The sequence below is a fragment of the Excalfactoria chinensis genome, chromosome 1, assembly GCF_039878825.1.
Source record: "Excalfactoria chinensis isolate bCotChi1 chromosome 1, bCotChi1.hap2, whole genome shotgun sequence".
Classification (NCBI taxonomy): Eukaryota; Metazoa; Chordata; class Aves; order Galliformes; family Phasianidae; genus Excalfactoria; species Excalfactoria chinensis.
Window position 1 is genome coordinate 3,486,385 of NC_092825.1, and position 12,281 is coordinate 3,498,665.

General features: G+C 41.7%; 1 protein-coding gene across 2 annotated transcripts in view; it reads right to left on the reverse strand.

The window, feature by feature from the left end:
• Nucleotides 1–12,281, reverse strand: part of SFMBT2 (Scm like with four mbt domains 2) — a 107,866-nt gene that overhangs the window by 52,186 nt on the left and 43,399 nt on the right. The window contains exons 5-7 of one of the 2 annotated variants that reach the window (XM_072334370.1): nucleotides 12,127–12,215; nucleotides 9,241–9,487; nucleotides 2,772–2,869 (exon numbers count right to left, since the gene is read on the reverse strand). In XM_072334370.1, coding sequence (XP_072190471.1) covers nucleotides 2,772–2,869; nucleotides 9,241–9,487; nucleotides 12,127–12,215 — 434 coding nt within the window. Of the gene's footprint in view, nucleotides 1–2,771; nucleotides 2,870–9,240; nucleotides 9,488–12,126; nucleotides 12,216–12,281 lie in introns of those variants that run through there. The other variant, XM_072334379.1, reaches the window with a different exon arrangement.

Sequence of the window (12,281 nt, forward strand, 5' to 3'; positions counted from 1 at the left end):
GCTGGGCTCTTCTGGGATTCTTACTGAAGTTCCCAAGTATGAATTTTGGCTTGCCTTGAAAGATCAAACAACCATATTCTCATACAGAAAGCCTTTTCTTAACTTATGTATAAATCCTTATTAGATGAAGGCATGCTCACAAGCACAGACAACCTCTTGTATTTTACCCCTTGATCAAGAGAAGATGGGGTTGACTCCTTCTAAATGCGGAGAAAAAAACAGCACCCATTCATTCAGCCTCCAGCCTCTCCAACACCAGAATCAGGGGCCCAAACAGCACCAGACACTGAACTCAGCAATCCTTGTGCTTGGCTTCCACAGCACATATAAAGAAGCTGTATTGTCCTTTTCGTCATGTATGGCCCCCAGAATTTCTCCTTTCCGGCTATTCAAGCATCCCAAGGCACTGCATTGGCTAAGAGGAACACCCTTGCAAGCTCTAACCACACAGTGTGGCCATTGGGATTTGCTGAGTTTAAATTTATGACCGTCATGCAATAATTAAAATAAGTGGGTATAAGTCTAGCACGCTGAGAAGAGGCTGCAAAACAGCTGTTACTTATAAGCTAAAGAAAAAAAAACAGAGAGGATGCTTTATGAGCCTCATTAGAAAGATTCTTTGCACTTTCATACAGACGAGAATAAAATATACACGTTAGGCATTCCCCATTTAATCCTTGTCCCATACAACATGCATTTCATCTTGAAACTGCGAAGTTTAATAGCTTCTGGACTGAAGCACTGTATGAAAAAAAAAAGGGGGGGGGGGGGCAGAGAATAAGAATCACTCCTGCAACCACATAGGATTTTATTTTATCTCTGAAGGTGACAGGGTGAGGAGAAATGGCCTCAAGTTGCATCAGGGTAAGTTTAGGTTGGATATCAGGAAAAACTTCTTTACAGAAAGGGTTGTTAAGCACTGGAACAGGCACCCCAGGGAGGTGGTTGAGTCAACATCCCTAGGTGTGTTTAAAAACCATTTGGATGTGGTGCTCAGGGTCACGATTTAGCAGGGGGTTGTTAGTTGGGGTACTATGGTTAGGTTGTGGTTGGACTCAATGTTCTTTAAGATCTTTTCCAACCTGAGCAATTCTATGATTTCATGAAACATCTCAAACCCTTGTCTGTGTGAAAAGCCAATGCATGTTTTCATTCATTTTCCACATTTCTCTCAGCCTAGCAGGGCTTTCACAAGGTGGCACCAGGTTGCTGTGATGTGCCAGAATGGGGCATGCTGAGTGCCTCCTCCCAGACCCGTGGATGTCTTAGGGTGCCCCAACGTCATGCTGCTAATGGGAAGGAGCCTAGAAGGTGTCCACACTGGATGAACCAGGAGCAGTGGTAACCACTGTGGTTGATCTGGTGGTTATCAGGTGGATTTCAGGTTGGATATTAGGAACACTTTCCTTTCAGAATGTATGATGAGGCATTGGCGCAGGCTGCCCAGGGAGGTGATGAAGTCACCGGGCCTGAAGATGGTCAAGATAAAAGCAAATGTGGCACTGAGGGACATGGTTAGTGGGCATGGTGGGAATGAGGTTGATGGCTGGACTGGATGATCTCAGTGTTTTTTTTCTAATCTTAATGATTCCATTATTCTATCACCTGGTCCACTCTATTGGAGACAGTGGGGCAGCACTATGCTACAACACGTCCCCTCACACACTCCTCCAGCACACCACAGCAAGGCTGCAATATTAAAAAGGTTGGGCACAGCTAGAAATCTGGATTATCTGGAGCAGCCATGATTAACAGCAGTGTGGATTTGGATGGGATATTAAAGCTGGCGCCTCAGGGCTGAAGCACATTTCTAACTATTAAAAATCAGATTGAGTGAAGTAAAAATGACACAGGAGAAAATTATCTCCTACTTCACTACAGGTCCCTGGAGGAGGTTTCTCTGCTTTGCGGCTTAGAATCAGATGAAAATTTGAGCACAGGGCTCACAGAAAGCTGAGTTTACAAGTACTTTCATAATCGTAACACTGCGCTGTCACAGGTTGAGAGAACTCAGGTCTGCATAATTAAACACATTAGAAATGGTGTGGGAGAAATGCTGATGTTGTAGAAACCAGTGTTGATCACACCCCTCCGTTATCTATAAAACAGTGACAGCAAGAAATCGGGTCTGAGAGCAGAGTCCACACAAAACCTCATTTTCTATGAACATCTCATTTGTGACCTTTGACAGCAATGTACGAGGGTTGCTCTGAAAGTAATGCCTCCTGTTTTATTATGCTGGCTCACTACAACAGAGGTGGATGTTGGCAATATGGCAGCAGAGGTTGAACTTTCCAACCCGTATCCTGTTCCATTTTGTCACTGTGTGACAGATGGAAGCAGAGGGGCAGTCTGACAAAATGGTGTCTGACACAGAAGTGCATATGAAGCAAAGAGGTAGAACTGAACTCCACCATGCAGAAAAAAATTGTACCCATCGACATTCATCAACCCTTGCTGAACATTTATGGAGACCAAAGAGCAGATGTGTGCACAGTGAGGTGATGGGTGATGAAACAGTGTGAAACAGTGGGTCATCTCCATTGGTGCAAGCTTTTCTGTGCATGGCATGCAGGCTGCTGCTCACCACTGGCAAAAATGCATAGCTAATGGTGGTGTTTATGCTGAAAAATAGCATTCTGTAGCTGAGAATTTGCTCAATCAAATAGTGTTACCGTGCTCTCTGCATCTCTTGTAGTTTCCATGGAAATAAACAGGAGGCATTACTTTTGAAGCATAAAAATAACTAAAGGAAAATGTACACTTTTTACCTTGAATACTTCCATTGGAAGAGGAAAATTTGCTGCATCATTAAGGGATTTTTCCAGGGCGCATTTCCACTCAGATATTGTCTTCAGAGAATAGATATCTAAAGAAATCATAACAACAACAAAAAAACCCCACAAAATCAGTTTTAAGAAATACAAGACCAAGAGGTAAACATTTGGGGATCAAAGACTTCTGAAAGTCTTAAAGTTACTCTGTCATAAAAATGGAAGGTTCCATCATGATGAGCAGCATGTATATCTCAAACTGTACAGTGTGGATAAATTCAATGCACAAGCAAGGAGCAAAGGCACATTTAGGGAAGATTGTGTTCTATATCCCGGAGTAAAACCCAAGAAAATACACGTCTTTCATTTTCTGCTGAAGAAAAGGAACTATATTATCTCATTATTTGAAAATAACAAAAATACCAACTATTTTCCAGTTTGAGGAGCCTCGGGTTTTGAGCCAATATTTATATTTGAACAAAAACAGAAATACCCTTAACAGTGCTTCTGTTCAATGAAAATTTGCTATTGCAGGAGTTTCTTGCAGGAGGGTAGGTGTGGGAAGGAACATTTCAGCTGGATATCTACACAAACCTATCTTTGGTACATGACCGAGCATCACATCAATTCACAGACTTACATTTAGGAATTCCAATCATTACACTTTCAGGCAATGTCTCTGTGCAGATTTACATTGCTTTCAATGAGTTTCTTTAAATGGGTTTTATATTATGAAATCATTATATTAGCAAGCCCTTTACGGTTCAGAGCAGTGAAAAGCCTATGAATCACCAAGGGGGAAAAAAAAAGCCCAAAACACAGGAAACAATACTATAATGAAGAACATTATCTTGGATTTACTTCTGTCCTAGAAAACACATTGGTATCCCATACATAACAAGTCATTGCAAAGCATTCATATCAAGGTCTCTAGGAGACAAGAGAGGTAGAGAGATTGTAACGATTACTTCAATGGAAATGAACATTTACTTAATAAACCTGAACCTTGATAAAGACTGAACAGTGCAAAGCCTTGCTTTTGTCAGTGGGCCTTCACTCACTTCCCCCACAGTTCAAGTTGCTGTAATTTGCATGTAAATTCTGTACATCTAGGAGCCATAGATATTTGCAAGCTACCGAAGATTTACTGTGGTATCTTACAATTCTGAAGGAGGAAATAAAAGAAACATATATAAAAAAACAAAAAAGGCATTGGCAGGCACTGTCACCTAGCACTGACAGTACAAGAGAATTTTATGCTCTGATTTCAATAGATTTAAGACCTTATCAAAACAGGATTTGCAGAATCACTCACTGGAAGAGGATGTATTTATACTTCCACTATATCAAACTTTGCTACTTCAAACAGACATCAGGGGTATGCATACGAATTTAAACACGCTTTCAGGGAAAGGTTAACCTTTCAGGGCTGTACTGTGAATTCCTCAACTGTCTGGCTATTAATTGGAACATACATTTCAAGTCTTTGTTTACAGCACGTGTGGTGGTCACAAGTGTTAAGAAATGAGCTCTTCATCAAGCTGTTCACTATCATATAGTGCCTATTGCACCAGTTTTCCCCTTACTTGGGAATCACAGAATTGTTGAGGTTGGAAAGAGCACTAAGATCATCTAATCCAACCATCAACCCATATCCGTGACCACTCTACATCCATGCCACTCAGTGCCACATTTTCCCTTGTCTTGAAAACCTCCAGGGATGCTGAGTCTACCAGCCCCTGGGCAGCCTGTTCCAATACCTCACCTACTTGTAGGAGTCCTGAACGGCTGCAATACGGGAAGGGAAATGACTCACTTTGTTTCTCTCCCTTTGGGGCTGAAATGATGCCGAAAAGAAAAAAGAAATAGTTGGGGTGAAATAATCATTTCATTTAAATAATCATTTCACCCCAACCTGCTGTTTCTACCAATATAAATTCTGAGCTTCTGAAAGCCCACATGGATGCCTTCCAAACAGAACAGGCTGAAAACAGAACCTCACTTTCCATCATAATAGCAGAGGAATATGGGAGAGAAAGAAGGGCAACAATGCTGTGAAAGGTCTGGAGCACAAGGCTTACAGAGAGCAACAGTTCAAGTCTGGAGAAGAGGAGGCTCAGGGGGAGACCTTATCGCTCTCTACAACTGCCTGAAAGGAGGATGTGGTGAGGCGGGGGTCAGCCTCTGCTCCCAGATAACAGTAGTAGTACAAGAGGGAATGGCCTCAAGTTGTGCCAGGGGAAGTTCAAGGTTAGATTATTTTAAACATTTCTTATCAGAAGGAGTTGCGAGGCACAGGAACAGGCTGCCCAGGGAGGTGGTGGAGTCACCATCCCTAGCGGTATTCAAGAAAAGGGCAGATGTGGCACTGGGGGACATGGTTAGTTGGCATGGTGGGTCAGTGGTTGGACTGGATGACCTTAGTGGTCTTTGCCAACCTTACTGATTTTGTGATTCTATGATTTTAACATGGCCTTTGGGAGCGACTGTGCAACAGCAGTGAAAACAAGAAGCAACTTCCTTGGCGTCAACAAGCTTTGAAAGATTAATACAACCTCAACTGTTTCAATAACCAGCAAACAGTATTAAACGCACATTTCATTAGACAGTGGCAGTTAGCTTATGCTGGCAAGTTTATGGACACTAAATCGCATGGTTAAAAGAGCATAAACTATTTTGTTTAAGTGATAGTGCTGCAGGTAATTGAACAAAGTGTACTATGTCAATCTGTGTTTAGGTTAACAAGGAGTGAGCAATTAAAATCATTGCCAATTTGTCTTTTAATAGAAAGTAACATAAAACGAGACTACCTCTTCCCCCATAAACGGCTGAGGCAAAGACTATCAGTGGCTCCGTGTCAAGCTGCTTCTGCCAACCCGGGGTAGCAAGGAGGCTTATCTTAAATTCAGATCCAAGTGAAAAAGCAAAATGTGCTACGATCTCTCTATCACAGCTAAAGAGCCAATAGGACATATAAAGCTGTTGAAAAGTTCCCAGTAGGGAACACAGCAGGGATGCCATTTCCTAATAATTCTCTCTGTGCATTCTTATACATTAAGTTGGTGCTAGGATGCAGTTGGCTTCAGAAAAGAGACCTTTCCACCCAAGATGCTGTAGATATTCAGAACAATGGGATCTCCCTTAGAGGAGAACATTCTGCATCTTGAAGGACTGACCTCAGACTGCTGTGCAATGCAGCTTGCCAGGTGCCAGAGGCGGATCAGCCTAGCAAAACCACAACCCAGACACACTGGGAGATAAAGCTAATGGTGCATACACAGCTTCCAAGTCAGGGGTTGGTAAAGCACTGTAATAACCTGCAGAGAAGATGTGTAACTGAACATCCACATTTGATACCAATTAGGCACACAATCTGGCTTGGAAGTTCTCAGCATCCCTTCATAGGATATTCATAGTAGCTTTTATAAAGAGTCTAAGGCTGCTCCTTTTATCAGTCAAGCAGTCCTCCCAACAGGCTTCAAATGTTAGACAACCAGCTCTGTGTTCATTCCTCTCACCTCTCTGAGTGAAAAAGAACAGCCTTCTGAAGATGTCATTTCATCTGGTCTACGACAGAATGACCTGGACATCCCTTTCTCTCTACTGATCATAAAGAAAAAGCTGAAAGTTGATCATGCTGAAGCATCATTTCAATGCCTATACAATGTCAAATGAATCTAATCTAACACGTAAAAAAAACCCAATATATTACCCACAAATTGTCACCCTTTCCTAAGATGGTATATACTTGGTGCCACCAAAGGTCTTTCCAAACCAAATCTCATTTACCACAGAAGTCAGCAGAAAGGAGGGAAGCAGGTAGGGATACATCCCTGCCACAATCTTCTGGTCTGGCATCCTTAGGAAATCACACCTACCATTTATTATCTTCATTTCTAAATTTCTTCAAAGCTCTCCACTGCCCAGCACTTCATTCCGACAACTCACTACTGCTTCCTGTCTGCTTGCTATACCACAACAGTCTCATAGCAAGCATTACTCATGCACTGTACTTTATGAATATACCAATGTTAGGTGGGCATCAAATGGCCGATATTATTGATGATGTCAGAAGTTGAACAACCAGCATTCCTGCCTCTCAAGATGCATTAGATTCCCATTTTCTGACTGGTTACTCCCTGGTATGAAGAGCCCAGAAGGGCAAGGATGGGTTAAAGGAAGATCCCTGGGGAAAGACTTCAGGAGGAAAGGACTCAAAAAGAAAACATAAAGACTCAAACCCAAAGGGTCTTTTCTCAACAAACTCCAGCAAGACAACGTCCTAGGATGTGTAAGTTTTTTTTTAGGTCAATGTCAACAAGAAGATGTATGTGACTGAACTCAATAATAACACAGCTCACTAAAAGGGGAATGCCTAAAGAAGTGCCAAGGAAGGGAAACAGATTCTAAATGAATACATAGAAGAAATGCAAAAAGAAGTTGCATCTAGGAGAGGGGAGGAGAAAAATACATAATTTCATCAAATCGAGTCCAATAACAGTTTTAAAGATAAGACAACTGGGAAGAAAAAAATTAAAGAGAGAAATCAGTATAGAAGGAAACCCAAATGGATAAAAGGAAAAGGAGGATGGAACAGACAAAGAAGTAGAAATGCAGTTTAGGCCACTCCTGTATTGATTAACCAAACCTATACAGGCCAAGAGGTTTCAGAGATGGTCAATGAAAAGGTGTTTCTCTGTAACACAGAGGCTCTGTGAAATAACCAAGTGAGTGATATTCATGCTCTTCAGCATTCACACCTAATTTAGAAGTGATGGAGAACATCGATTCCCACCTCTCTTAGAAGAAAAACACACACTTCCAAAAAGCTTTCAAGACCCCAAGTTAGACCCAAGACCCATGCAGGTTTGTAAACAGCACATGGTAACTACTCTGAATAAAGTGCAAGGGATAAGAGTCACCTTAGGAACATTAATCCAAAGGAAAGCTACCTTTCTTCCATCGTTAATACCCATGGAAAAACTTCATCTATGGCACAAGAATAATGAAGAATAGACCTGGACAATTTGCCCATCTACACAGGAAAAAGTGGTGTAAGCCTGCTGTGCCAGAATGTATGCATTAGCCCAGAAAGCACATACCTCAAGGGAAATGGTGGTTCTTGTGAACTCAGCTTAGAGGTGCAGACAGCTAGCAAACGTGGGCTTTACTTCACAAGAATTGGCAAACAGCTTTGTGGCCCCCAAGCATAAACCACAGCTTTAAGAAAAATACAGGGGTTGCCGCCTTCTATCCCCAAAGCAGATCAAATGCGTCGCAGTTTAGACTGTTACGTTTAACCAGATAACAATTTCAGGAGATCCCATCAACCAACTTGACCAACTCAGACAACTCAAGACAGACCACTTCAAAGTCACATGCCCTGAATAAAGAGAAACCCAGTTTTTAGAAGTTTTCACAAAGTTCTGATTAATAATATTAGTGTGGTGGAGAAAAAACACCATTCCAGTCTTCCTCCAGTGTAACAAGGTACTACCTGGATGGAATCACATCTCCATGCCCAGTCAATGTCTCTGCAATCATTTCTCCAGGAGGCTGCAAAGAGTCCTGAGCCCCTCCTGTGCTGTGACCCCAGAGCATTATGCTGCTTACCAATCCTTAGTGACCCTTATTTTATTCCTATACCTGCAGCCTTTCACTTCTTGCATCACTAGCTTGATCCCATTCCCTTTGCTGATTCCATGTGACCCTCAAACTCCACCACTGGCCAACCTCAGCCTAGCCTGCTTGAACTTGACTGCCCCTTGAACTTCTCTTGCCCTTGGGTTTGAGAGTTCCATTTTCTGACCTCAGATGGCTTAACTGGATTATGTATCTCACTTCCTCCAAGCTTGAAGACTAAACTAAACTTCAGAGGCATTCTTCTCCAAGCTGCAATCCCCTGCTATTTCATCTGGTCTAATACACTTGCAAAAATTTTGCTCCTTTGGAGATAACTCAGGATAAAATAAATCATCTTTTAAATTATCAAGACCCATCAACCACTTACTTAAAGGAATATTTATTTAACAATGTCACCTAAATCTTGATTTGGAGAACAGCAAATGGAATTCTAATGAGTCCTACACTAGGATGCAAAGAGAAAGAGCAGGAAGACCAGGACACAAAAACACTACAGCAATGGGCTGGGCAAGTAGGTACATCCTTGGACCACCTCCATCGGCTCTTCCTCTTGGTGCACAAAGCTACTCTTACTGCACAACATTTCCTTCCAGGAGAGAGCAACACCAAACTCAGTTTATTAAATACATTTAATGCTGTTTACACTGACCCACTACTTTGAACCCAAATCAGAAGGCTCTTGCAATCGACCTGTGTTTCAGTTAAAACCTGCTGACCAAGCAATGTGAATGCTGGAAAAGAAACGGGTTGCACAAGAAAACACTCCACAATCATAACAACATCATCAAAGAAAACAGCATTTGTAGAAGGGTTTGTTTTTTACCTGCAGGTGGGTCCATTCTGTATTTATTCTCTTGACACCAACCGACTGGTCGAAGTCTGCAATCCAAGTAAAACAACCACTGGTCATAGGATTCAGTCTCCTCCAATCCCACATAGCGAAGGCGTAATCTTCCTCCAACATTTTCAACCACACTAACTATCCAGTACTGAAAGGGATTCTGGGAATCCTGCAGCTCTATTAAGGAATCAACTGTAATGAGGTCTACAGGGTTTTTTCCTCGCAGAGGCTGTTTGAATAGAAGCAAAACTCCTTATTTTAAACTTTATTTGAAGACTTCTCAAGGAAACAGATGACAGCAGAAGATTATTTTTGTTTTTCACACCATCATCCAAGCGATCAGCAAACAGTCTGTTCTTCTATTTTACCCAATGTCTTCCAAGTGCAAATTCAGAAGTAAAACAGAAAACAACAGTTGTGCTAATTTCTCAACCGACATCATAAACAACAACAACACAAAAAAAAGAATAGTCAGAGGTGGAACAGCCCATAAAGGCACATCCGCTTAGGATGCTCCTGAACAATGCAGAGCTCAGTTATACTGGAAGATTTCAAACCAAATTCTCATTGATTGCAGCTGATAAGAACCCACCACAGAATCAGACCCTGTCGTTTACCTAAAAGGCAACTACTTTGGGCATGACACTGAAAATGCCTGAATCTGGGCACTGATCTTTCCCACCAAAACAACTTGCCTCGCTGTTACCAGAACGCTGAGCAAATTATTCCCACCGTCACGGATGGAAATGTCTATGGTGGTTTTGCAACCATTCTCACTGGTTTAACTTCACACCTTCAAAGCTGCCAACTGCAGGCATTAAAACGAATATGTGGTATTTTTCAGAACAATACCTTTGGGGCTCAGTTATTTTCTTTTGTGACTGCGAGCAACTCTGTGTTGTCAGGCTTTTCCTTGCTCATGCAATGGTTAGACCTTTTTATTTCTCTTTTTAAAAGCAAGTTCCAATTCTTACTCAATTTCTCACTTCTAGGGTTTTAGGAACAGCACTAACAATCACTCCAAAGGTTGAAAGCACTATTTCTCAAAGGAAATGTGAAGCACAGGCAAAATATATGAAAACAGCACAGTCTTTCTCCTCATGTGCGTGATTGTTCCGTTTCTTCTTAATTCAACAATATTAGGCTGCGGTTGGACTTGATCTTTGAGGTCCTTTTCAACCTGAGTAATTCTATGATTCTATGATTCACATTTTGATATATATTCTTTTTTTGTAATATTAATTCTGCAAATCAGTGTCAGCCCAGGTCAGTTCCTTCTACGCAATGGAGGAAGCTTCATTTTCCTTTTGTAAGAAAGCTCTCTCATATTGACTTTTAAGAACTTCAACTTTTGAAGCGTACCCAAATTTGACTGCACCTCCTTTAAGCCAAAAATACAGGCATCAAAATGAGAATTTGGTAAGGAAAAAGATTTAAATTGACTAAAACCTTATCATATGTACACTTTTAACCAGGCCTATGACTAACAGATATTACTCAAAATAATGCATCTGTCATTGTAAGCAACTCCTCTACTGTATGAGCTACAGGCACCTGCCCAACCTCTTCAAATATTATTTCATGGCAATGCGCTCTCAAAATGTAATAATGTAATAGAAATCTATGTACATTCTTTTCTGTTTTCGTCTCATACACTGCTTCATTCCAGCAAAACATTCTTTAACATCAAACGGTGGTGTAATGATTTACCTTATTACTACAAAACCCTGGCCACAAAAATGCGAATATCGCTTCCCCTGATTTGTGTGCTGAATTCTAAGCCAAAGGGCTGTCACTTACTCCTGACAACTCAATGGCTAAGATTAATAATTGGCTTGCTTGAAATATTAACATTTACCACAATTCAAGAGCTCTTTATATGCATAGCTAGCATGTTAAAAAAAATACATATATCACTGCATATTGATTTAACAGTATAAGAACAATCTGCAGCACTCATGAACAGCAAATCTGTCGACAGGGGGGTAACATACACTGCACAACACAGACAGCATTAAGCACATGTATCAGATACAACACCAGAAGAGGGTGACAAACTGTTTCAAGCCAAGGCAGTGAGCTCTCTCTGCATTTCTGCCTGGGACCTGCTATTTTTGCTGCATCTAGAATCACAGAATTGAGTTGGAGGGGACTCTTAAGGGCCATCTAGTCCAACTCCCCCGCAATGAGCAGGATCATCTACTCAAAGCCCCCTCCAACCTGACCCTGAATGGGAACAGAGAGGTTCCTAATAGCACTGGCATACACCAGAGATGGGTATCTTCCCAATGGAAAGGAGGATAAGCCACGCTGTCCCCACCTGAAGCTGAAGCTTTGAAATACTTTCTAAGATCTCATGCATGTCACAGGTGCAAGTCTCCTTGCAAATGTGCCATGCAAGCCAGGTTCTTTGCTATATGGTTGCATCTGCCATAATAGCTCCAACTTCCCTGCTAAAGCTGACTGCTGTCCTTCAGGGAGCTATCTCTGCATGGATGGTTGAACTGGATGACCCTGGAAGTCTATTACAACTTTGGTGATTCTATAATTCTATACACACAATAATCTGACAGTGCTCCCCATAAACCTACCAACACCCATCTCCAATCTGTGGACATTCTCCTTCACCTCCTGGTGCATGAATACCCAAATTTCTAAGCACCTTCCAGCCTAAAAGCAAATAAAATACCCCACAACTCAGTCAGAAGCAGAGCCAGCAGAATCAATGCAATGTCGCTCCTAACTTTTGTACAGCTGTGGACACACAGATATTGCAAGCACACAGCCCTACACATGGGGAGCACAAGCAGTGCTGCAGCATGCACACCACGAGACAGTATCAGATAGAAACTGCAATCTAATACATACGCCTTCCAGTAAATTTGCAGGTGCAGTCCGGGCGCCAGTCAAATCATGGATAAGAAACTCTGTCCAGTCCACATATTTCTCTTTGATTGCTGCAGAGGATGAGGGAAGAAAAGAAACGCTCAGAGCAGCAGATTGCAATGGACTTTTTGTGTACA